Source organism: Hippichthys cyanospilos, chromosome 4, assembly GCF_059441005.1.
Source record: "Hippichthys cyanospilos isolate Australia breed blue-spotted pipefish chromosome 4, RoL_Hcya_1.0, whole genome shotgun sequence".
Lineage (NCBI taxonomy): Eukaryota > Metazoa > Chordata > Actinopteri > Syngnathiformes > Syngnathidae > Hippichthys > Hippichthys cyanospilos.
This window is the reverse complement of record NC_142372.1, coordinates 23,840,738-23,867,510: the sequence shown is the minus strand read 5'-3', so window position 1 is coordinate 23,867,510 and position 26,773 is coordinate 23,840,738. Positions and strand designations below refer to the sequence as shown.

General features: G+C 40.4%; 2 protein-coding genes across 5 annotated transcripts; both read right to left on the bottom strand.

Annotated features, from left to right (window-relative positions):
* Nucleotides 1-553: 553 nt before the first annotated feature.
* Nucleotides 554-23,257, bottom strand: LOC148425089 (alpha-2Db adrenergic receptor-like). The gene is made up of 2 exons (XM_088412904.1): nucleotides 22,119-23,257; nucleotides 554-1,763 (listed from the first exon to the last, which is right to left on the bottom strand). The coding sequence occupies exons 1-2, from the start codon at nucleotides 22,428-22,430 to the stop codon at nucleotides 630-632; spliced, it is 1,446 nt and encodes a 481-aa protein (XP_088269030.1). The 5' UTR covers nucleotides 22,431-23,257; the 3' UTR covers nucleotides 554-629.
* LOC148425090 (uncharacterized) lies at nucleotides 4,808-21,989 on the bottom strand. Of its 4 annotated transcripts, XM_088412896.1 has the most exons (20): nucleotides 21,548-21,989; nucleotides 20,615-20,751; nucleotides 20,375-20,537; nucleotides 20,066-20,258; nucleotides 19,874-19,966; nucleotides 19,640-19,723; nucleotides 18,857-18,910; nucleotides 18,556-18,639; nucleotides 17,713-17,766; nucleotides 17,449-17,532; nucleotides 16,610-16,663; nucleotides 16,347-16,430; nucleotides 15,512-15,565; nucleotides 15,258-15,341; nucleotides 13,546-13,599; nucleotides 8,928-9,036; nucleotides 6,725-8,725; nucleotides 6,377-6,529; nucleotides 6,215-6,268; nucleotides 4,808-5,729 (listed from the first exon to the last, which is right to left on the bottom strand). In XM_088412896.1, exons 2-20 carry the CDS (start codon nucleotides 20,718-20,720, stop codon nucleotides 5,473-5,475), a joined length of 3,819 nt encoding a protein of 1,272 aa, XP_088269022.1. In that variant the 5' UTR covers nucleotides 20,721-20,751; nucleotides 21,548-21,989; the 3' UTR covers nucleotides 4,808-5,472. The 4 variants fall into 4 exon arrangements, with proteins under 4 accessions (XP_088269022.1, XP_088269021.1, XP_088269023.1 ...); XM_088412895.1 differs by having other exon boundaries at nucleotides 20,615-21,989; XM_088412897.1 differs by lacking the exons at nucleotides 16,610-16,663; nucleotides 17,449-17,532 and having other exon boundaries at nucleotides 20,615-21,989.
* Nucleotides 23,258-26,773: the final 3,516 nt, after the last annotated feature.

Sequence of the window (26,773 nt, the reverse complement as noted above, 5' to 3'; positions counted from 1 at the left end):
TCTTGCTCTGGCTTGTTGTGCCTACAAAAATAGTGATTTAATAGCGCTGGGCGACAGTATCGATATATCAATATATTGCAATACGAAGTGACGTAATATGCGTATTGCAATACAATGTTCAGTTTCTAACATATTACGTATCGGTGTTCAAACGCCTTAATGTCGTGATTGTCAGCAGAGAAGGAGGGCATCCAGCAGAAAAGGGAAAACTTGGTGATACGAAGATAGCATTCCTTTTTTTTCTAAGCATATATTGATATTTTTTTTTAAGCATGAGTCAGTGATGTGTGGCTTCTGAAAAAGAATCAATCCAATTTGTCTATTCTAATAACATCCTTCTTTTTTCAGTCATTGCTAATATATTTGCCATAGATTTTTTTTTTTTTTTTTTTATACAAACATTGCCCAAAATATCGCAAAACGTATCGCAATATGCCTTTGCTGAATCGCAAAATATTGCAATACACTTTTAAGACAAAATACCCAGCACTATTGTTGAATGAATTATTCAGTAGGTACAGAATAAAGGAATCCTCAGAGACGAGCCCTTTAATGTCCATATTAGAGAACAGTGATTAATTGGATTAAAACTGTGCACACATTTGTATTTGCTCACATGTCTTCAGAGCTTATGTTCGTTTATGGGGATGGAATATAATCTTCTTAAAGGCCCTCCTGAAATCTCGGTTAAAAATAGTGTAAATGATGGGGTTCAGGCAACTGTTGCAGTAGCCGATCCAGAAAAAGAGGTTAAAGAGTGCATCGGGGATGGTGCATTTGTCTCCGCAGAGTGCTTGAAGACTGTAAGTAAAGAAAAACGGGAACCAGCAAAGAACAAATACTCCCATCACCACAGCCAGAACAAAGGTGAATCGCTTCTCCCTCATTTGTGCCACTTTGTTCTTGGACAAAGACATCTGTCTGCTTCGGGATGGCACGGGAGAAGGGAGGAGGAAGTGATGGGAGCCGAGATCCGATGATACCCACGATATGGAAGCGCAAGACGGAGGAGGAGGCTTTAACCTGCTTGCTGGTCCCACAGTGTCCTTTCCATCCTCTGTTTCCCTCTTCCCTCCAGGTCTCCTAGAGAAGCGTAGTGAAAGAGAAAACGAGGAAGATATTTTTATATCGTCCTCCCTGTTTTTTTCCTCTAAGTTAATATTGTCCAATTCTTCTCTCTTGTGGCTACTGCTGTTGCTCTCTATGTTGGAAGAGCTGTGTCTGTTCCCAGGTGGTTGGTTGCCCGGCTTATACTGGGATTTTCTGCACTTGGCTCCAACTCCAACTCCAGCACCAAAGCAGGTCTCAGATTGGGACACTTGCTGCTCCATCACATTCTTAGCCACAAACACAGTGGAGGCTCTCTGTTTAGCAACACGGTATATCTTACAGTAGACCAGTATCATGATGACTCCTGGTGCAAAGAATGACACGAGGCAGGAGGAGAGGATGTACCATGTCTGGTTGTTGAGTAGACACTCCTGTTTGTCTTTGTTCTCATCTATTAAATCCCAACTTTCCTCGGTGTGCGCAATCAGAAGAGGCGGTGAAGAAATGATGATAGATATCAGCCACACCACACTGATCATCAGTTTTATTCGTTTGGGGGTCCGTTTGCGGTTGTAGCTGACGGCTTTCGTGACTGACCAGTAGCGGTCGAGGCTAATGGCACAAAGGTGGACGATGGATGAAGTGCAAAACAAAACGTCCAGAGCCAGGTAGAAGGAGCACCAAGTGGAACCAAAATACCAGTAGCCCATCACCTGAAAATGAAAAGAAACCATTTAGGGCATGAGAGTTCAAAGTCTCAAGTCTGGCTTGATATGGATTCCCACTAAGCTGAGTGGGAATCCATAATGAGCCAGTTACAAAAAAACCAAACAAAAAGGCAATTATGTGACCCACTAAACATCCAATGTGTACGAGCAATTACGAGCAAATCTAAGACTCACCTGTATCTAAGAGGCACTCTTAATTTCAGGGTGAAATGCTGGGATTTTCTATGTTACCACGTACAAGACGCACCAACACTTTGCCAACCATGTAAAAACTATAGCAAAACAGAATGAATATCAGCTTTTGTAAACTCTTAATATCGATATCCGTGAGTTATATATTACTGGTACTGGCATTATGTGAAGCGTGTTTTAGATGTTCCACATCGTGAGCGGTCAGTGAATTTGAATGCGCTCGAAGCTGTTATTTTTCCTTTTCTTCGCAACTCGGTTCGAGTTCATTTTACCATAAAAACCCAAAGTAGAGCATTTTTCACCAAGTTTATGATTGTGTGTATATGCCAAAAGACCGCAATTAAAAAATCAGTCAAGTGGATTACCTTTACGTATTCTTAAATGGTGCACTCTTAATTGAATCAGCTGGAGATATAATGAGTGTTTCCTCTTAGTTCTGGTAATATTCCTGTGTTTGAACAAGGATTGACCCGGATGTTGGTTCAGTCTGCTTGCTTATTTTATTGAAAATAATGCCGTAGCCGTATTTGGGGAGTTACAGTAATATCAGTGGACTTACAGAAAATATAGCCAAAAATGAATGCTACTGCAAAAGGTGTTGGTTGCAGTCTGACCCGAAACAACCTAGTGCCAACCAGTCAAACCTCAGTGTATAATACACACCATACTAATACTACAGCTCAAAGAAAACACTGCAATAGCTGCTAGCTATATCTGTTCTAATACCTCTGGGAGTGTCATATTCATGAGCTTGTTTGAATGATAATTCAACTGTATTTATAACACTACCACAGCAAAACATTGTAAATAAAACATAAAATGTGAACTATATCAATCATGAGCAACTATGGATGTATAGATAAACATTTTTTTTCTAATTAAAACATACAGGAAAGCCCTTTGACATTTACAATACAGTCCATCCATCACGGTAGTGGGACAGCAATCAGTTTGATCATTTACATCGTAATAATGAATTCCCTCATCGAGCACATGTTAAGCAAAGCTGTGAGCAGATGATGGAGGCGAGCACGATTGACGTCTCCAATAGCAAGGATCATGGATGTCCATGGCTGAGATACTGAAATTGTAATGTTGAGATAACTGCATGCATTTCACTCACGTTTGTTGTCAGCTGAGCTGTGAACAAAAAAAACACAGTTTTCTTCTAGTTGAATGACCCATTAAGCCCAGACTGAATGCAATTTGCTTCATTTTAGCATCGGCTTTTGGCCCTTTCAGTACTGTTTCTTTGTACCTTTCTTTGTGTACTTTATCTTCCAGAATGCATTTTTCATCAGTCATTGGCTGGCTCCAAGTCATGGCAAAGCTTCTTAGTGGTACCAATATAAACACCATGTTCAATCCATTTGTGGATAATGGCTGTGTTTAAACGCACACAATTATAACACTTTTAAAACCCAAATATTGACAATAGTTGGCTTTGAAAAGCTATGTAAATAGGCGCAATAATTATATTTGTCCAAGTGAACACCACTTGAGTTCTAATGGGGAGGTTGTCCGTCCCAACCATGCCTTTTCAGGTCCTGAAATTCCAGATGACCTATCACACCCCTGCACATGCCCAAACTCAGGTAAGAGGTGAGCTGCGAAAAACAAATAAATAATGCAATAAAGCGGATCAAGCTGTGTTATGTAGAGTGTATAATGATCTTGGTATGGTAATCTTTGATACGGCAATATTAAACTGAATAATCAGGTAGGTTTTGAAATGATCTTGTATAGAATAACTGTATAGAAAACAAAAAGTGAGATATTCACAGGTCAATGTTAACATACAACTGATTTCAAATATATTTTACAGTATTGTTTGTTTTCTTATTGTTTTCGTTATCAGGCTGGAAAGTTATATAGCACATACTGTATTAGTAATTAGTAATTGTTTTCCATACAAATCTAGACAATTGGTCCATCCACCCGTTATTTTTTTTAATTTTTGTTTTTTGTAAGTTATTGCCCAAGCTAAACTAATGTAAATGGCTTGCTCTCTTTGGCAATCCAATGTTAATGACGAAACAAGCGTCATTTTTGAGGTTTTTCTGAAAGGTGATTGTTTTGGAAGAAGGATTTGTACTTTGTACAAATGTTGTTGTATTTTAAGTGTGCATTTATACACACAAACACACACACACGCACGCACGCACACACACGCACACACACACACACACACACACACACACACACACACACGCATACGTGTTTATAGGGTATAAATTGACAAGTGTCACAAACCGGCTCGATGGTGGTTTAAGTTGACACACCTTTTAAAAGGGCCTAGAACAATAGAAGTAAGGTCAAATCACTACCAAAAAATTGAGAAAATTTTAGAACACTTTAGCTCTTAGAAAAGAGGTTCAGAACCTGAGATCACAAGACCTGACTAGATGGTGGTTTCGGATGACACTTGAATTGTGGTATGCATGGACAAAACCAGGATTATGATGACTTTAAATGGACAACGAGGGCACACCCTCACCACCCAAAATTAACATAAACACACCAACCAGACACCAATGACGACACTTGAATTGTGGTATACATGGACACAACAAGAATATGTTGACTTTAAATGGACAACGAGGGCACACCCCCAACACCTAAAATTAACATAAAAACACTAACCAGACACCTCTATACAATAAGTGCACAGAAGCAAACGTGAGTATTGGCTGTAGATGAGTGATGATTTCAACCTTGTAAGTGCTCATTCACAACTAATTAATAGACACAAGACAGTAAAGAGTATCAACAATGTTGAGACCTTAAAACGGCAATGTTGTCATAACTACAATTTACCAAATTAAGAAGCAACTGCATGAAGGGTGTAGACAATTGTCTTTATTAACAATGGTTCATTTAACCCAGGCTCTTTCAATGAAAAGACCAAGTAGCCTGCCATTATGAAATTAACAGCATTATATAAAATTATAACGATTCCTGATTATCAAACTGTAAACAATGTCTGTCAAAAATACTGAATCAGACATTCTCAGTTAACAATAACAAGAGACCCAACGGAGTCTATCAAGATCAAGAAAAAAAAATCCACTAACTCAAATCACTTTTGGTTATGTGTGAGTTTTATAGTGGAGCTGTTTATTAATATTAAACAAATGCAAAACTATTGTGGAACTCCAAACTTAAACATGGAAATGTGGATAGCATCTGAACAACTTTAATCCAAGTGCAATAATGTAAACTAAAGAGTTGATACACCTATTTAGCATTTTCTTAGCATTTTTTAGCATTTCCTGTCCAATTAATACATTTAAAAACACATTTTCCAACTGTTTTTTGGGGGATTCTCTATGTGACGTTCCCAAGATGAGCCGGGATTTGTCGCTATGTGAGCCTTGAGTATAGGTGATGAAATTTTCAGTTGAGTAGTAAAATATATTTGTAAAAGTATTAAGAGTACATGAAATTGATTGATTGATTATCGAAAAAAAAAACCTTTTTATTGCTGAAAATGGCTATGGGTTTACAGCTTTTTCTGAGCCTGCTGCCTCTTGATTGTGAGGATTCGGTTCCTTACAAAGTCTCTTATATTTTGTACCGTACGTTGTGACAACGCAGAGTCTTCTGCCTCCTTGCACTGCCTGCATTCAACTTTAGAGGCAAGTTTTCCTTTCCTAATGTGGCCTCCAAAATGTCGCATCACTGCAGCGATTTCTGGTTTGGTCCACATTCTCTTTGGCTGTCTTCTAGCGTCATAATCTTGACCAGCATCATCTTTTCCTGAGAGATATGCATGGTCAAAAACAGAACAAAAGTTATACACAAGTACTTGAACAATCAGAAGTAAGTCTGACTAATGTGTGAAAATTAAAAAGGCTGCAAAACAAATACGTGAAACCGCTGCTCTTCACAGTTTTTGGTAAGGGACTAATGCAGGCTTTCGAATGGCTGCAGGTTGGAAAAGAGGACTAAAGTTCTCTTTACAATGCCCGATTGCTCCATTCTGAGTCTCTGTCACAACAGCATATGGGACGTTGAAAAGCCCGGCTCTCAAGCACGCCTACAAGACACGTCGTGATTGGCTCCCGGCGTGATCATGGGAGTTGGGGTATATTAAAACTCCTGCCCTGTCCTCCTTCTATCGACCAATGAGGGCAGCAGTCACGAATCATGTATCTTGGAGGCGTGCTTGAGAGCCGTGCTTCCCAAAGGAGAACCCATGGGAAGAGGGTTTTAACATTCAAAGATCTTAAATTTTGCCTTACCGCTAGATGTAGGGACTGTGTCTTCTCCTGTAGACATCACATGTGATTGTGTATCTAATAAAAAAAAAACAAAAATTACTTGTGATAAATGACTTGTCAAGAAGACTATTCTTGTCCCATCTAATGAAAGAAAAAAAAAAATCAAGAAAACTGAGAACACACCCTTGAATCCAGACTCCTGTTCATGTTTCAGGATCGTACAGACTGATGCTGGATCCAGGTCTTCGCCATGTTCAGGCAATGGTTGTTTGATCCCTTTGGTGATGCCCTTAGGCTCACTGTCATTATCTTCAGTCTCACTAAATGACAAGCTTTCTAGACAAAAAAACGTTGTCATAATGAAAGAACAGTGAGCCATCAGACCCTTAACTGAAGAAACTGGTCTGTATTAGTACAGAATGATCTTAGCTCACATGACCAATGAACCATTGACACAAGCGCGAAAGGATGTATGTGTATGTATGCGTGTGTGGTGAGGGTGGGGGGCTTCTAAAGAAAACATTAGCTTACCTTCGATTTCAATTTCATCCAGAGATTTTCCTTGTAGCCCGGAAAGATCACCTTTCTCTATGGAAAGTAGCAGTTTGGATATCTTTGCCAATTGTGTGGTTGGGACTGGCAACCTGTAGAAATCCCGATGGACCCGAATATCATGTCCCAGAAAATCTGCAACCTGGTCGAGTTCATTTTTTTTCAAATTCAGGATTTGTGATAGTGTGGCGACATGTTTTCGAAGGTGAGTTGACCTGAGGAACTCTGGCTGTTTTGCTCCACACAAGCTTGCATAAACACGCAAGCAATCATGTCCCCTGTAGTGGGTCAGGGTTTTAGGCCTTCCAAATAAAAAAACATTGTCATGCGGGACACTGCATTCCTTCCTTTTGCTACTCAGCAGTGATAGAGCTTCAACCGTAGACGGCGCAAGAAGAACCACAACCTTTCTCTCTCTTTTCCCAACAATTTCTACTCTGGTGAAATAGTTGCACAACCTCTGCTCCAGCTTAGACAGGCCCATGGCTACATCTTTATGCAGCTGTGTTCTGTCCCTCTCGTCAAAACTTTTGACGAGCATTTTTGAGACTTCTCCAGCGCGTCTACGATTGAATACAATAATTTGTGCTAAAGTAACTTTAGCAAGCTCAGCGTAGTTCTTTGGTGTTGCTTGCTCCTTCAAGTTAGTAACTGCACTGTGTGCCGTCTTCTGGAGGTACTGGTGAAGTACCTGGACATCCTCTGTGAAAGGCAGTGTTGTTGGTTTATTATACTTGGCACTGCTCAGGGTGTGCAGAGCTTTGTGGGAAACCAGCTCACACCACTGAGATCTGTACAGTTTCATGAAAGTTTCTGTTGACTTCACCAATGTGTCATCTTCTGCCATTAGGGCACGAGAATGAATGTGGTCGCAAATTTTCTTGAGCGATTGTCCCAATTTCAAAGCTAGGCTGGGTGTTTCATAGGAGAGGCTTTCGTCATTAAACCCAGCAACTTTCTTGACAGCTTGAATAACTGTCAGGAAGTTTGAGGGCTTTATGGCTTCTTCCATGCTGTTGATAGAGAAGTCAGCACGCAGACAAATCAGCAGTCGTCCCACTTCCCGGAGCTTTTGACGAATGTATTCATGCTTTGTTGAGTCTTGTCCATGTTTGCTGTACAAGGACTGGGCCAACTGAACAATGGATAGGTCATTTCGCACAGCCAGGCCAATATCATCCGTGTTCATTCGAGTCAGAATCTTCCAAATTCCACTTGAGAAGTGTTGGCTGAATACAGTCTGTTGGGCTGTAGCCAAACACAGAACTCTGGCTCGTCCTTCTTGTTTATCCAAATTCTCACTTTCTGGCCTAAAAGGACATCTTCGGACATGTCTCCACAGTTCTTTGCGTACAAATAATCCCTGACAGTGCAGACAGTGCAAGAATTTTTGAGTCACAGCCGGAGCTTTAGGCCTCCTTTTTACTTTTAATTGTCCTTTTTCACCTCTGAGGATCCCAGTGTTATGTTGAAAATTGCCCCGGTTTCGCATTTTAAGAAATAGCGCTTTGCGTTCCTGTGAGTGTTCAGGGAGATAAAATGCATATGAAACTTCAGGGTGAGACATGTGTACTTTCAGGTGGCGAGTCAGTCTACTTTGTGGTTTACCACATACAAAACAGTAGTTTCTGTTGCTCAACTCAAGAGGTGGAGTTTGTTTATCTGTATTTGTCACATGCCTATTTGATGAGTCTTCATTAGAAACCTCTGAATCTGGTGTTTCACTGGGAGAGACTTCTGCGGGCTTGGCAGGAAGGGGCAAACATTTTGTCATGCTGGCTTCGTTTGTTACATATGTGTCTAATCTGTTGGATGAACTACTACTGGGCAATGATGGTATTCTTTCCAAAATCATGCTTGAATCTGAATCAGATTCTGAATCTGGGACATATTCACTTTGGCTGTTCTCATCGGAGTCTAATATTCTATCCCCATCGTTCTTCCGTCTGTAGCAGGATAGATGCCAGACTCTTGAACAAACTGTAACAGAGTTTGAAAATGTTAGGCCAATATACAGTCAGAGTTGCAACACAATTTTACAATCAATTATATAGTTACACCATGAGGACCATAGTCAGAAACAAGGGTCCTGTGGATATTTGGTTACAAGGCTGTTTGGTTTCTGACTATAATGGCTCACTGTGGACACTTTGGAAAAAGCAATGCGTTCAATTTACTTTACCTTTGCATTTGTATCCAGTCCATGTCAAAGAAGATATAGGTCCCAAGCATATAACACACTTGTCAAAGGCAGACAGTATTATTGTCTCAAGAAGATGTTCACAACATTCCTGAGGACAAAAGAAAAAATCTCTGTAGAACATGTTGGCAGAACATTTCAAAACCATATGGGATTGCACACTAAAAAAAAAAAAGTACAACAAAGATGCATAGATCAAATGTGGCTGCAATTACAAAGTATTACCCAAGTTTTTGTGGGCACCAAAATACTGCTGTTGACATGATAAATTATAAAACAGGACAATTAACGGCTTTCATACCGCCTCAACACCGCGCCCTTACCACCCATCCATTCATTTTCAAGCGCTTCATTCTACAGTACGGTTGGGTTGTGAGGGTACCAGCTTGAGCAGGGAAGCCCAGATTTTCCTCTCCCTGGTCATTTCGTCAAGCTCCCCTGGGAGGATCCCTAGGCGTTCTCAGGCCAGCCCAAACACATAATCTCTCTGACATGTCCTGGGTCATCCCAGGCCCTTTTCCCATGCACGGAACACTTTACCAGGGAGGCGTCCACCTCAACTAGCTACTCTCAATGCCGAGGAGCAACGGCTTGACACTGAGACCCTCCAGTATGACAATGCTTCTCACCCTATCTCTTAGGGTAAGATCATCATGTGAAGGAAACTCAATTCAGTCACTTGTGTCCGGGATCTCATTCTTTCACCCATGACACATAGATGAGGGCAGGATTGTAGATCGACTGGTTAATGGAGAGCTTGGTCCTTTCCCTCCTACCAACACTTTCAAAAATTATCCCAAGATACTTAAACTCCGACACTTGGGGCAGGACGTTATCTACTCCCGACTGGGAAAGTGTACTCCACCTTTTTTCCAACAAAGACCATGATTCTGATCATCATCGACCCAAGACTTCACACTCGTCCCTCTCTGGGCCGTCACTTTATCATGGTGGAGGGGTTTGCACGCCCCAATGATCCGAGGAGCTAAGTTGTCTGGGGCTTAATGCCCCTAGAAAGGTCACCCAGGGCAAACAAGTCCTAAGTAAGGAACCAGACTAAGCATGAACCATTTTCCTCTAATGATGGATAAAATACATGGAGTCGAGGTGCCCACATTCAGACGCCGGTCACTGTGGCCCCCCTCCGAAGCAAAGCCTGAAGGTGGGGCTAGCTGGCGAGTACCTGGTAGCCAAGCCCACACCCATGGGGCTCAGCCGGGTTCAGCCCATGGGGCTCAGCCGGGTTCAGCCCATGGGGCTCAGCACCTGTGGGATGGGCCGTAGGTCGGGTGGAGTGTGAGCTGGGCGGCGGCCAAAGACAGGAAACTTGGCGCTCCAACTCCAGCTGCAGAAGCTAGCTCTTGGGACATGGAATGTCACCTCTATGGCAGTGGGGATGGGGTGCTGCTGACCTCAACTTGGGACGCCGTGAACCAGTGGACAGAATACTCTGAAGACATCATAAAACCCATCGACACGCCTTCTTCTGAGTAAGCAGAGTCCGGAAGCTCTGAGGCGGGCTTCTGGGGCTGAAGTCACCATCGTGGTCAAAAAAACTCCTTGGTGGCAAGGCCTTGGGGGTGGATGAGATCCGCCCGGCATTTCTAAAGGCTCTGGATGTAGTAGAGCTGTCCTGGCAGACACGCTTCTGCAACATCGCATAGTCATCCGGGACAACACCTCTGGATTAGTAGATTGGGGTGGTGGTTCCGCTTTTTAATAAGGGGGACTGGAGGGTGTGTTCCACCTATAGAGGAATCACACTCCTCAGCCTCCTCGGTAAATTCTATTCAGGGGTCGAATCTCGATTTCAGGAGGAGCAGGGTGGTTTTTGTCCTGGCCGTGGAAAAGTGGACCAAATCTACACCCTCGGCAGGATCCTCAATAGTACAAGTAATTTCGCTCATCCAGTCTACATGTGTGTTGTAGACTTGCAGAAGGTGTTGAATCGTGTCCCTTGGGAAATTCTGTGGGAGTCGCTTTGGAAGTACGGTGTACCCAAAGCCTTGATACTGCCAATTTTGTCCCTTTAACACCACATTTCTGGCAGTTAGTTGAATCCGTTTCCAGTGGTGGTTGGACTCCGCCAAGGCTGCCCATTTTCACCATTTCTTTTCATTACCTTTATTCACAGAATCTGTAGGCGCAGCCAAAGCATTGAGGAGGGGTCTGGTTTCAGAGTTTCATTTCTGCTATTTGCGGATGATGTGGTGTTGTTGGCTTTTTCAGACCGTGACCTCCAACTCTCATTGGAGCAGTTCGCAGCTGAGTGTGAAGCAGAAGGATGAAGATCAGCATCTCCAAATTAGAGATCATGGTCCTCAGTCGGAAAAGGGTGGTGTGCCCTCTCGGGGTCAGAGATGAGGTCCTGCCCCAAGTGGAGGAGTTCAAGTATCTTGGGGTCTTCATGAGTGAGGGTAAAATGGAATGGAAGATCGACAGGCGGATCGATTCAACATCTGCTGTGTTCCAAACCCTGGTAAAGAGAGAGCTGAACCAAAAAGGCAAAGCAATCTACGTTCCTGCCCTCACAAGCTGTCGTTTATGACCAAAAGAACGAGATCTCAGAGACACGCAGCCGAAATGAGATTCCTCTGCAAGCTGTCTAGGCTCTCCCCTAGAGCCAGGGTGAGTAGCTCGGTCATCCGGGAAGGACCCAGTGTCGAGCTGCTGCTCCTCTCCGTTGAGAGGAGCCAGTAGAGGTGTAGTAGTTCGGGCATCTTGTTATCATGCCTCCCAGACATCTCCCTGGTGAGGTGTTACGGACATGTCCAACCAGGAGGAGACCCCAGGGACGACCCAGGACACGCTGGAGGGACTATGCCTCTTTCTTGGTGCGGGAACACATGGGGATTCCCCTAGAGGAGCTGGACGAAATGGCCGGAGAGAGGGAAGTCCGGGCTTCACTGCTGAGGGTGCTGCCCCCGCAATCTGAACCACGATAAGCTGAAGATGATGGATGGATAGGTTTCATATTCAAATCGCTCTGTAAGTTGGAGGTCCTTGCCTGAAGACGCCAACAACACCACATCATCACTAGTAGCAGAGAACAGAGAAGCAATACTGAGACCCCCATTACTTCTGATGCAACGATAAATTCTGTCCATAAAGGTAATGAACGGACTCCGTGACAAAGGGCATCCTTGGCAGTGTCCACCTCTCACTGGAAACGAATTCAACTTCCCGTCGGAAATACAGACTAAACTCTGACATGGATGGTACAGGGCCCGAACAGTCCGTATCAGAGGGCTAGGTACCCCCCCTCCTGAAACAGCCCCCACAGAATTCAATGAGAGACACTGTCTAAGGCCTTCACTCCTTCTCAAAGTCCAAAAAGCACACACAGACTGGTTGGGCGAACTCCCATAAAGGCTTGAGGATCCTGCGAAGGGTGTAGTGCTGGTCCATTGTGCCTCGGCCGGGACAAAAACCACACTGCTCTTCCTGAATCTGAGGTTCGACTTCCTGACGCACCCTTCTTTCCAGCACCCCCAATATATCTTATAGAGAAGGCTTAAGAGTGTGATCTCTCTATAATTGGAACACACCCTCTGGTCCCGCTTCTTAAAAAGGGGAATCATCGCACCGGTCTGCCGATCTAGAAGCGCTGTCCCCGATGTCCGAGTGATGTTGCAGAGGCGTGTCGACCAGGACAGCACCACAACATCCAGAGCCTTTAAGAACTCCAGGCAGTTCTCATCCACCCCTGGGGGCCTTCCACCAAGGACTTTTTTTTTTGACCACCTTGGCACTTCAGCCACAGAGATGGGAGAGCCCACGTGCTTCCAGACTCTGCTTCCTCTGAGGAAGACATGTCGGAGGAATTGAGGAGGTCTTCGAAGTATTCTGCCCACAGGTCAGCAGCGCGCTATATCCTTTGTAAATAATATTTATGGTGCACTGCTTACCCCTCCTGAGACGCCAGATAGTGGACCAAAATTTTCTCAAAGTAATCAGGATCTCATTTTCCATGGCCTCACCGAACTTCTCTCATACCCCGGTTTTTGCCTCGTCAAATACCCAAGCTGCACTCCGCTTGGCCAGTCAGTATTTGTCAGCTGCCTCTGGATTCCTACAAGCCAAAAAGACCCAATAGAACTCCTTCTTCAGCTTGAAGGCATTCCTTACCCTTGTCAACCAAAGGTTACAGGGATTTACATCACGACAGGCGCCTACTACCTTACGAAACTTCAATCAGGCGCCTCGATAATGGAGACGCGGAACATGGTCCCCCTCCCCCGAAACGTGGGACAAATTCTTCCAGAGTTGGGAGTTGAAACGCCTTCTGAGGTGGGACTCTACCAGATATTCCCAGCAGACCCGCACAATATGTTTGGGTCTGTCAGGTCTGACCGGCATCTCCCCCGTTTACCACCGGGTATGTCAGACCGGGACGAGCCCCCGGGGATTACCCAGGGCACGCTGGAGAGAATATGTTTCTCGGCTGGCCTAGGAATGCCTGGAGATAGCCATGGAGGAGCTGGACGATGTGGAAGTCTAGGCTTCCCTGCTGAGGATGCGGCCCCTGGTACCAGACCCCAGATAAGCGGAAGATAATGGACGGACAGATGGATGAATTCAATTTACCAACTGAATTTACCTGTTCAATGCCTTCAAACTCTGAGCTTAGGGATGGCAGCGCTACATCAGGCTGCTGTAAAGAGAAATGAAGAAAAAATTAACCTCAGATGACCAAACCGTTGTAGGCACAACACATTACATCACAGTGGGGATTCTTAGTGATACAGGATCAAGAATCATTGCGTTTTACTTGGTCATTTCACAAACAATCGTCTAACAACTACTGACAGAGTGTCCGTTTCTTCTGATCCATGTATAGTGTTAGGTTGAATTCGTATTCCTGTTTGTACTGTCATTTAATACATTTATAAAGCAACTGAAAGTAAGAGCATACTGCTGACAGGAGAAAAAGGGACAGTCTGTTTATATACAAGTAGTATTACTTCCCCACAATACTATCCTAAAGAGCATATATATTTTTAAATGATTACATTGATAGTAACATTTGAATTCCTGCACACAATTGTATTTGACAATGCCATATTAATGATTCATTATCAAGCCTACAAAATGTCATTACTCCACCATTATCAAATTACATAAATGAAACATTATTTATGTAATTAATATTCCCTCAGTTCCCTCCTTAGCGTAATATTGTCTCTGTTGTTTTCAATTGGAAATGACCCAATAGTTTTCTTGACACTGCGCATTTAACATAAGAAAATCTGCTGCACTATTGAAAATGTGTAGCAGGTTAGGGTTTTGAAAATCTCAAAGACAACCACACATGACATGATGTGTTGGTATACGATGTGAAACTAATGTAAACTACTATGGCTAGCCTACTTTGCGGTAGGTTAGCCATAGCAATAATTATATTAATTAGTAAGTAAGGAATCTGTTGAAACCTTCCCATTTATTCATGGTGAATTTGAATGTTTTGAGAAATTTGGCTACATTTGCAAGCAAATTAGTGTTCTAAGAATAATGTTCTCATATACACTTTTATAGTGATTTATTGGCATACGGCCAAAAGAGCATTTTAATTTTGCTTAGAATTAAAAACTCACCGAATCATTAATTCTCTTAACCAGATTCAAAATCATTTGCTTCCCTCCCTCAAGCAGTTTTTTATTGGCCTTATCAAATGCTTCCTCACGCTGAGCATGATGCTTCCGTAGGTTTTGAAGTCGGCAACTTGCTCTTAACTGTCAAAACACATGACACAAATCGGTCGTGTCGAAGAACAATCGTACGATTTTATTGTACGAAAAGGGGCAGTATGTTTTAGCAGGGATTAACGTGTGTATAAGAGCAATGTAGAAGACTTAATAAACTAACACAGTTTGATAGCGTGAACTTATTGAAGACTGTCAGATAGGTGATAATATGTGACTGCGAGACTTGTAGATAAAGCCAGGTGAAATGTCACTTTAAACCATAATCCTGCAAGCACACACACATAGACATGGAGGTGAGTTTGACTCCTAAACCTCCACACTGAATAGTTTCGGTGGGAATGTCTGCATATGCCTGTGTCAGTGTAAACCATATACGAAGATGAACACACACACACACACACAGCCGTTGGTGTGACTTAAAAATGTAATAATGACTGTATAATACACTACAAATCCAGTGGATCTGGCTCAAGTCTATTAATATTAATAAGCCTCTAAATAGTTTTAGTACTGGTGACTTGACACAGAACTTAGAAAATACTGTAGTTGTTGAACTCAACCAGAAGTTGGATTCTTAATGATGCTTATTGGCGCTGAGATGATTTACCTTTTCAGAATTGGTCAGTGGCTGCAGTACTGGACCAAGTTCAGTCTTGCTCGAGGTCATTAAGTCCCTTCTCTCCATCGTACACTGAAATACAGGGTCAAAACACACAGATATGCACAGGAACAATCAAACTCCATGGAATTGTTTAATTACAAATTGAATAAAGTTGCAAGAATATGCCTGAAAGGTAAACTTTTGACAGTTTTTCACTCCCAGTGATGCTGTTAAATTTATATTCAACAAAATGTGTGTACCGGTTCAAAGTCTTCAACATTTGAGGGCTGGGGAGACATCTCCACATCAGGATGCTGTAAATAGACAGGAAAGAAAATTCAAACTTTGATGCTCATACCTTCAGAGGCACAACGCATTACATCACAGGGAGGTGATTTTGAGTGATACAGGATCAAGAATCATTGAGTTTTACCTGGTCATTTCACAAACAATAATGCACCAAGTACTGATAGAGTGTCAGTTTGTTCTGATCTATGGAGACTGTTAAATTGAATTTGTATTCTGTTCATTCTGTCATTTAATGCAATTCTAAAGCAATTGAAAGTAAGCGCATACTGATGACATTGTAGGAAATGAGACAGTATGTTTTAGCAGGGATTAACGTGTGTATAAGAGCAATGTAGAAGACTTAATAAACTAACACAGTTTGATAGCGTGAACTTATTGAAGACTATCAGATAGGAGATAATATGTGACTGTGAGACTTGTAGATAAAGTGAGGTGAAATGTCACTTTAAACCATAATCCTACAAGTACACACACGGAGATGAGTTTGACTCCTAAATCTCTAGACTGAATAGTTTGGGTGGGAATGTCAGCATATGCCTGTGTCAGTGTAAGCCATATTCTAAGATGAACATACACACACGGACGTTGGTGAGACTTAAAAATGTAATAATGACTGCATAATACACTATAAATCCAGTGGATCTGGCTCAAGTCTATTAATATTAATAAGCCTCTAAATAGTTTTAGTACTGGTGACTTGACACAGAATGTAGAAAATACTGAAGTTGTTGAACTAACCGGGAAGTTGGATTCTTAATGATGCTTATTGGGGCTGAGATGATTTACCTTTTCAGAATTGGTCTGTGGCTGTAGTACTGCATGAGGTTCAGTCTTGCTCAAGGTCATAAAGTCCCTTCTCTCCATCGCACACTGAAATACAGGAAGATACAGGGTCAAAACACACAGAAATGCACAAGAACAATCAGATTCCAGGGAATTGTTTGATTACAAATTGAATAAAGTTGCAAGAATATGCCTGAAAGGTACACTTTTGGCAGTTCTTCACTCCCAGCGACGCCGTTAATTTTATATTAACAAAATGGATGTACCGGTTCAAAGTCTTCAACATTTGAGGGCTGGGGAGGCATCTCCACATCAGGATGCTGTAAATAGAAAGGAAAGAAAACTCAAACTTCGATGACCATACCTTCAGAGGCACAATGCATTACATCACAGGGGTGATTTTGACTGATACAGGATCAAGAATCATTGAGTTTTACTTGGTCATTTCACAAACAATAGTGCACCAAGTACTGATAGTGTCAGTTTATTCTGATCCACGGAGACTGTTAAATTGAATTTAAATTCTGTTCATTCTGTCATGTAATGCAATTCTAAAGCAAATGAAACTAAGCGCATACTGATGCCATTGTAGAAAAAGGGACAGTATGTTTTAGCAGGGATTAACACGTGTATATGAGAGCAATGTAGAAGTTAATAAACTAACACAGTTTGATAGCGTGAACTTATTGAAGACTATCAGAAAGGTGATAAAATGTGACTGTGAGACTTGTAGATAAAGCGAGGTGAAACGTCACTTTAAACCATAATCCTACAAGCACACACACATACACACGGAGGTGAGTTTGACTCCTAAACCTCTACACTGAATAGTTTTGGTGGGAATGTCAGCATATGCCTGTGTCAGTGTAAGCCATATTCTAAGATGAACACACACACACGGACGTTGATGAGACTTAATAATGTAATAATGACTGCATAATACACTATAAATCCAGTGGATCTGGCTCAAGTCTATTAATATTAATAAGCCTCTAAATAGTTTTAGTACTGGTGACTTGACACAGAACCTAGAAAATACTGAAGTTGTTGAACTAACTGGGAAGTTGGATTCTTAATGATGCTTATTGGTGCTGAGATGATTTACCTTTTCAGAATTGGTCTGCAGCTGTAGTACTGGATGAGGTTCAGTCTTGTTCGAGGTCATTAAGTCCCTTCTCTCCATCGCACACTGAAATACAAGAAAATACAGGGTCAAAACACACAGATATGCACAGGAACAATCAGACTCCAGGGAATTGTTTGATTACAAATTGAATAAAGTTGCAAGAATATGCCTGAAAAGTAAACTTTTGACAGTTTTTCACTCCCAGTGATGCCGCTAAATTTCTATTCAACAAAATGGATGTACCGGTTCAAAGTCTTCAACATTTGAGGGCTGGAGAGACATTTCCACATCAGGATGCTGTAAATAGAAAGGAAAGAAAACTCAAACTTCGATGACCCTACCTTCAGAGGCACATCGTATGACATCACAGGGGTGATTTTGAGTGATACAGGATCAAGAATCATTGAGTTTTACTTAGTCATTTCACAAACAGTAGTGCACAGAGTACTGATAGAGTGTCAGTTTATCCTGATCTCCGGAGACTGTTAAATTGAATTTGTATTCTGTTCATTCTGTCATTTAATGCAATTCTTAAGCAATTGAAAGTAAGCGCATACTGATGACATTGTACGAAAAGGAACAGTATGTTTTAGCGGGGAGTAATGTGTGTATAAGGGCAATGTAGAAGTTAATAAACAAACACAGTTTGATAGCATGAACTTATTGAAGACTATCTGATAGGTGATAATATGTGACTGTGAGACTTGTAGATAAAGTGAGGTGAAATGTCACTTTAAACCATATGCCTACAAGCTCACACACATACATACGGAGGTGAGTTTGACTCCTAAACCTCCATACTGAATTGTTTCGGTGTGAATGTCTGCATATGCCTGTGTCAGTGTAAGTCATATACGAAGATGAACACACACACACACACAGCCGTTGGTGTGACTTAAAAATGTAATAATGACTGTATAATACACTACAAATCCAGTGGATCTGGCTCAAGTCTATTAATATTAATAAGCCTCTAAATAGTTTTAGTACTGGTGACTTGACACAGAACTTAGAAAATACTGTAGTTGTTGAACTCAACCGGAAGTTGGATTCTTAATGATGCTTATTGGCGCTGAGATGATTTACCTTTTCAGAATTGGTCAGTGGCTGCAGTACTGGACCAGGTTCAGTCTTGCTCAAAGTCATTATGTTGCTTCTCTCCATCACACACTAAAATACACGAAAATACAGGGTCAAAACACACAGATATGCACAGGAACAGTCAGACTCCAGGGAATTGTTTGATTACAAATTGAATAAAGTTGCAGGGATATGCCTGAAAGGTAAACCTTTGCCAGTTTTTCACTCCAGTGATGGTGTTAAATTTATATTATGTTATTATTATGTTTATATTTTGATGTTATATATCATATGTATACAGATGTACCTGTTCAAAGTCTTCAAGGTTTGAGGGCTGGAGAGACATCTCCATATCAGGATACTGTAAACAGAAAGGAAAGAAAACTTAAACTTCGATGACCATAGATCGTGTTAGGCTGAATTTTTATGACTGTTTGTTATGTCATTTAATACAATTCTAAAGCAATTGAAAGTAAGTGCATACTGATGACAAAGGAGAAAAAGGGACAGTCATTTTTGGCGGGGATTAACATGTGTATACGAGAGCAATGTGAGTTGTTAATAAACAAAGTTCGATAAAGTGAAGTTATTGAAGACTAACAGATAGGTGATTATATGTGACTGTGAGACTTGTAGATAGAGCGAGGTGAAATGTCAATTTAAATCATATGCCTACAGTATGTGAACACACACATACACATGTAGTTTTACTCCTCAACCTCTACACTAAATAGTTTTGGTGTGAATGGCAGCATATGCCAGTGTCAGTGTAAGCCATATTCTAAACTGGAAACACACACACACAGACATATATATATATATATATATATATATATATATATATATATATATATATATATATATATATATATATATATATATATATTTGGACGTTGGTGTGACTTAAGAATGCAATAATGACTAAAAAAAAACACTGTAAATCGCACTCTTGTCTATTAATATTAATAAGCCTCGAAATAGATAGTTTTAGTACTGGTGATTTGACAAAGAACATGGAAAATACTGTAGTTGCTGAACTCCATCGGAAGTTGGATTCTAGATGATACTTAGTGGTGCTAAGGTGATTTACCTTTTCACAACTGGTTAGAGGCTGTTGTATTGAACCAGGTTTAGTCTGGCTCAAGGTCATTAGGTCCCTTTTCTCCATCACACACTGACATACAGAAAAATAAAGGGTCAAAACACACACATACTTAGTGGACTTCTTAATTTCTACTGTTATTTTCGGATGCATGCTAACCTTATACTGTGAACCTTTTCAAGCCAAAAAGTGTATTAGCTGTGAAAAGAATGCATAATTTACCTCCTGAAATGATTTCAGAGCATTTAAGGGGGCTGCAGTTGTATTTTCCCCTGTCATGAATTTGTTTTGGGACTTTTTACATAGGCCAGAATCCTGAGATTGAAACGGCATACAGTCAGCACTGTTTTTTCTGATTGCTTTTTTTTTTTTCTATTAACAATAACCAATCTCATCACATGCTGTTATGATCACCTTGTCTCTCCATGGCCATTCAGAGTCTCCGTAATCATATGTGATCTCCTCTCCTGGGTAAATGTCCTGTGTTGCAAACAAACACAAGTGGGGCTTTCCTTGCACATTTAAAGACTTCATTTTGGCATTTGGGTTGATGTGGTCATCATTGACCAGTCTTCCCAGCGATCCATCCTCTTTTGCTGCATCAAAACTTGAAAAAGAAAACACATTATTAAAGTATATGCTTGGAAGTGTAGACTATCATGATTTACGATCCTATTAAATAAATTAAAAAAAAATCTGGTTAAACATGGACTTGATAAACACCACCAAGCTCTTCCATTGAAGCGAAACTCAAACATGAAGGCTTTCATGTTGTTATGGTACACCCTCTGTCTTCTCTCACATTCTTGTATGTTGATAAGTTCACCACGATATTCTAGCAAGAAGTCTCCTTTTTCAAAAGAAGCGCAAGCAAAGACTCCTCGCCCTAGAATTGAAAAAACAACATTAATGATGTAAGGTGAAAGAATCAATTGTCAAATGTCATTGTGAGATTTAGCTTACCTTTGAATGCATTGATGTATTTCACATGCATTCCAAGCTTGTCTTTTCCAGAATCAATGTAAAGTCTTGCTTCATTTTTTGGATCCAGACACCTTCGCCTTGGCATTTTTTTTTTTCTGATTTTGAATCAAGAGCTCCTTCATTCAAATAAAGCCAAAGAAAAAAAAGGGTTTTAAAGGCACTACACAAAAGGCACTCATTATTCAATGAATTCATCAGTACGTGACAAAATTAAGAGTGAATCTGTCACAATGCAGAATCCCATCAATGTGCAGTATGCATGTCCGCCATTTCTTCCAAATAAGATACAATTATTATGGTAGAGCAACTGTCTGATCCAGGCAGAATGTACTATAACTCCCCAAGTAAAATATGGACTTTTTCCCCCAAAAATGAAGGTCAAAAGTATGGGTGTGTCTTCTCAACAGTAACCTCAAAATTATATATATTTTTTTCGACAGAAATAAAGTTAGATTGATATGTCCGCCAAATAAGTAGAATTTTTACGCTCAGATGTGCATTTATATATCAACCGTATTCTTGCTTACATATATCACCGTAACGGGACAAGGATGAGGAAGTCCGTTAGCTCTTGCAGCTAACTAGCTGCAAATAGTTTGTGTAAACAAACGCGGAAAAGTATTCCGTTAATTACCTGGTCCATTCAATTAAATGTACAGGTCTAGGATCGAACGAACGAGGCCAAGCAAGCAAAAACATTTAACACATATAAACCTAGAGATCCACCTGTTACAGCCCCCTTTGCATATAAACTAATGCACAAAACGTCCCGTGTTATCAATCATAAAAACGTCTTTAAAAAAAAAAAGGCTTAACAGGCCCTCTCATGAAAAAATAACCTCGTGAAACCTAAGCTGACCGTACTCACGTATAACTAGAAGTATTTACAGTGATTATTTATTGAATACTTACCTAAAAGGCCAGTCCAATGTCCCTTTCGCGGCAAATTGAAGTCTTTCCCGGGAAATTTGGTGCTAGGCCACGCCAACTTCTACGTCATGTCTCCGCCTCCAGCGTGTGTGTTTTTTGTGTGTGTGTATGAAAGTGCAATAATAAAAAACGACCAGCAGGGTGTCATACACACACACAGAAGTCATGCAAGGTGTAATACATTGACAGCTCCAAAAATCATATTTATAAGTTATTTAGAAAATAAATACAGCATAATTATTGTCCCAGCTGAGTAGTAGGCTCACATTTTCCTCTTTTTTTTCAAAAAAACGTTCTTTTATGCCCTAAAAAATTAAAATATAAGTCTTGAATTAGACTGACACTTGGTTTGTCAATTTATTCACAAGTGTCCACTTTTCCCAGGTGAAAAGTCTGGTATTTTGGCGGTCTATACCATATATACAAACGCACGCACACACACACACACACACACACACATACATACATACATATATACATACATACATACATACACTCATTTAAACACCCTCAATGATAGTGTGATGAGATGCATCCTGTTTTTTATCCTTACCTCATTGGCCAAGGAGAAGGGGATGACCAATGTCGCCACCAGTATGTCTGCTGAAGCCAAAGACACTAGGAAAAGATTTTGAGGAGCTCGCAAGGCACGGCTGGTAAACACAGCCACCACAACCAGCACATTTCCCACAACCGTCACGAGAATGATGACTGTGACAACCAGCATGATGAGCACTGATGTTGCTTGGGAGTGCGGAGGCAGAGGAGCAGACCTTGATGAAGAACTGGACACCTGACTAATATTCTCCAAAGAAGAGTTTGCGGGGACAGTAGCCATTACAAGGGGGAGCATATCTGTGTCCATTCTTCCTGAATAACAGTCTCTAGTTTTTACTCAACTCTGTTTAAAAGATACTGCCTTTTACCAGTTAGAATGTAGGAGAAGAAAGCAAAATTATCCACTCAAATGTCTTTGAATACAGAGTCCATCCATCACGGTCGTTGAACAGCAATCAGTTAGATCATTTACATCTTAATAATAAAAACTTGACTTTCAAGTCAGACCAATTAGGTCAGTTTTGGATTAACATGTGAAAGCAACACACCACAGAAATCTAGATGTTGACTTACGAAGATCGTTCTATTCGTTTCCAGTACAACACAGACAGAAAATACAAAGCCATTCTTAACTTGTAGTACAGCTACAGTCCAAATAGAGTCAAAGAACGTGAAGAAATCATCCCCAAAAATCACTGAAAAGGAGTGAAAGAGACTAAATGGAAAAAAGTAGTAAAAAAAAACGGAGGAAAAAGAAGAAGGAGAGGGACTGGATATATAAATAAATGATGCAAATGGTTGAAGCGCTGCATGAAAGTGCTGCTTTCCTCCGACGCTCCACTGCTGGAATAATCCAGAGGGAGAGAGGGCATAAATGAAGGAAAAAGAGGAGCGCAGTGAGGTGAGTGAGAGATGTTTGAGGAGCGTATTCTAACACCCAGAAAATGAGCTAGGAACGAGAGGAGAGGAGACGAGGGTGGAATGACAGATGAAAGAAATCTGACAGTGGAGCAGAGAGAGAAGAATGAAAAAGAAGACTTATTCGTGGATAAGGCAAAGTAGACAATAAAGGGAGGCAGAGAAGAGGGAGAATAAGTTAGGAGGAAGATACAGACGCCAAGTAAGTGAGGGATAAAAATCTAGGAGTGATAAAAGACCAGGGATGATTTGAAATAGACTCCATTGGCGAAAGGTCCAAGACCCAGAATATGTGGACGGACAGTGGTACAAAGCAGAGCAGGTCATACGCAATGTGGTGCTGAGGTGAGATTTCACGCGGTGCTCGAATCCTTGAGATTTCCCAAATAAGTCAAATAACATTGTCTTTACATTTTTCTCTACAATATGTTGCCCATTTTAAAACACAAAGTATAATTTAATATCCATACATTGATATTCTATTATACTCACTAGAGCCGCTGGCTTGCAGGTGCCAACCCCGGCCGTCTTCGGGCAGTAGGCAGTGGAAACCCTGAACTGGTTGCCAGCCACTTGCAGGGCACACAGAGACCAAAGACCATTCACACTCACGATGACACCTAAGGACAATTTGAATATGTCCAATACACCTGCCATGCGTGTTTTGGAAGTGTGTGAGGAAGCCGGAGTGCCGGAACGGCGAAAACATGCAAACTTCGCACAGGGAGGCTTGGGTGACCTGGAATTTAACCTGGGACCACTGTTCCATGAGGCAGCCCGTGTTAACCACTCTTCCACCATGCCGCCCTATAGTTTGATATAAAAATGACAATATAAGGGATATACTGCATTTTCTAGATTGTGAGGTACCATATTTTTCCATGTATAAGACGACCTCACGTATAAGTCAACGCTTCCTTTTTTACCTCAATTAGGGTGAATTTTGCAAAAACTCAAGTATAAGTCTACCCCTGACTTTGGTTGTTACACATACCATGGCTGCCCAATCAAAACACATGGTGTTTGTCACAGTTAAATGAAAATTCATCGAAAAGCCCTCAAAGTCATAATGACTGACACGCCAAATAGCTCCTCCCATTTAAAACCCGGATATCTTTTGCTTCCTGCTCATCATTTGCCAAACATCCTCGTTACTCTTGCACGGGCAGTCATCTTCTAACCAATTCAATTTGCTTTGGAGATGTCTTTGGAGATGATTTGCTGATCATCTTATTTGGGACGTTCTTTATCCAAGTGACGACTGACGAAAGGTTGACTTGCCCTGCATGCTGTTTCTCCCCCCACCTGCAGATAACCATGCCGGCTTGTTCAAGCACACGTCTAAGGGCTGAAGGAGACAAGTCAAGCCATATTTTCCTTTGCATAATGGGTCAAGGTCCGCTGGAAAAATTATCCACACAGTCTCATTGTTGACAACAAAGAGGCAATAAGGTGGTGCTTGATGAAAGTGCATTAGAAAGTGCAAATATGCCAAAATGGATGCATACTACATCGAATTACAGGTATGTATATATATATATATATATATATATATATATATATATATATATATATATATATATATATATATATATATAGAGAGAGAGAGAGAGAGAGAGAGAGAGAGAGAGAGAGAGAGAGAAATATTCTAACCTTGGAGTTTCAAATAATATTTTGTTAGAAGAAAAGGGTTCTTGGGTTCTCCAGGGTTAAGCCTTGTAAATGACATGATATTACTGTATTTTCCGGACTTTAAGGCACATTGGTATATAAGGTGCAGCAGCAAAATATGAGCAAAAAAATGATTTTTGTCACGGACAAGCTGCACTGGACAATAAGCCACAGGTAATAAGCCCAACATATATTATAGAAAATGGATGGATGGATGGATGGATATCTGTTAGTTAAATAGCAGTTCAAAATCGAAATCAATACGTCAATCAATCAATCAAATTTTATTTATATAGCCCTAAATCACCAAAGTCTCAAAGGGCTTTCACAGATGAAAAGAGGTCGTACAGAGACATCTTTTCAGTATAAGGTACCCAACAGCATCCCCTGTCAAAGTACTTCAATATTTTTTTGTCTCGTTTTGTTTGATAGGTTTATTTTGGTGAACATAATTACATAATTCATATACAATCGTAAATACATAAATAAAATCACATATACTGTGTACTGTATATACAATTTACACATCACAAATTTGCCTAAAATTTTATACATTCTCTAATTTAGACATATATTGTATATTTTTTTTTAAATAATATTGTTAATTATATATGTTTGAACTCTTTTTTGAGCACAGTCAATGATTCACATCTTTTCAGTTCTATTTGATAGTTGTTCCATAAATCGACACCTCAAACAGATACACACGTTTGCTTCCTGGTGGCTAGCAAAACAAACAAAACAACAACAACAACAACAAAAACACAGATAAGGCACACTGGACCATCAGCCGCAGGGCTCAAAACATGGGGACAAAGTCACGGCTTATAGTCCGAAAAATACGGCACTTATGTTGCATTCAAATTAACGTTATTCAAGCACAGATGCGTATGTGGAAAAAATGGTCTATTTTGAGTTATGGGGTCTAAGTCGACCCCCCCCCAAAATTGGGGTTGAAAATGAGGGGAAAAAAATCAACTCATAAGCAGAGAAATACTGTATATTATACAATGCATTTGAGGTAGTAGTGGTAACGGTAGCAGTAGTAGTAGCAGTAGAAATAGTAGTAGTAGTGGTAGTAGTAATTAGTTTATTTGGACAAATCAAGTCAAAAAATAAAATTCACATTGAAACCAAAGACTAAATCGAAAAATTATACTGTCTACTTTTTTCATATTATAACAAACTGTCAGACTATTATGATTATGTGCAAAAACTGTACAGAAACTGTAACTACAAATGTATACATACACACATTTATGTGCACATGTATCCAGCCATAAAATATACTGTACATACACATGCACATATCTACAGTACAATTATTTCTCTTTATACCTTGTATAAATGCTACATACTCACAGATAATGTATATGGTACATATTAAAAAAAATCTTTTCTATAGTTATGCAATGATGACATAACTACACTCATTGTATGATTTTGAAAGCCTTAATCGAATTACACATTTTCAATTCACTGTCAAAATTATTCCACTGGTTGACACCTTTTACTGAGATACATTTCTGTTTCACATTATTGTTCTTTTTTTTGTTTGTCTAAACTGAGATGTTCCATGCAGCTCACAATATCTATTTGTGTTGGAAGAGCCTCTGAACATAATTAAGGGGCATACAATTACCATTTTATTATCAAGTGAGCAGTTTTGAAATCCTATGGTCTGATTATTATTACATGAGACGAGGCAGTGAAGTGTTAATTAGAAAATGTAAGGAAACTGCACATGGGTTTTCTTTGCCCTGCCATGTTTTCTTTTGTTTTATTTTTCTGTATTATGCATGTGTAAGTATGGCCATTTTAAAAAAAAATGTGTTCAGTACTTTGAGTTGCGTATAATTGGATGGATGGATGGATGGATGGATGGATGGATGGATGGATGGATAAAGGATAATCAATAAAACAATAATATGTACAACAAATAATTTTCATCTAATTTGATCCAAGTTTATCTCTGAAATCCAATAAGATGCAAATCGGATACAGACCCAATCTGTACCTCTTTCCTCAACACGCAATTCCAACCTAATAGTCGACTAATTA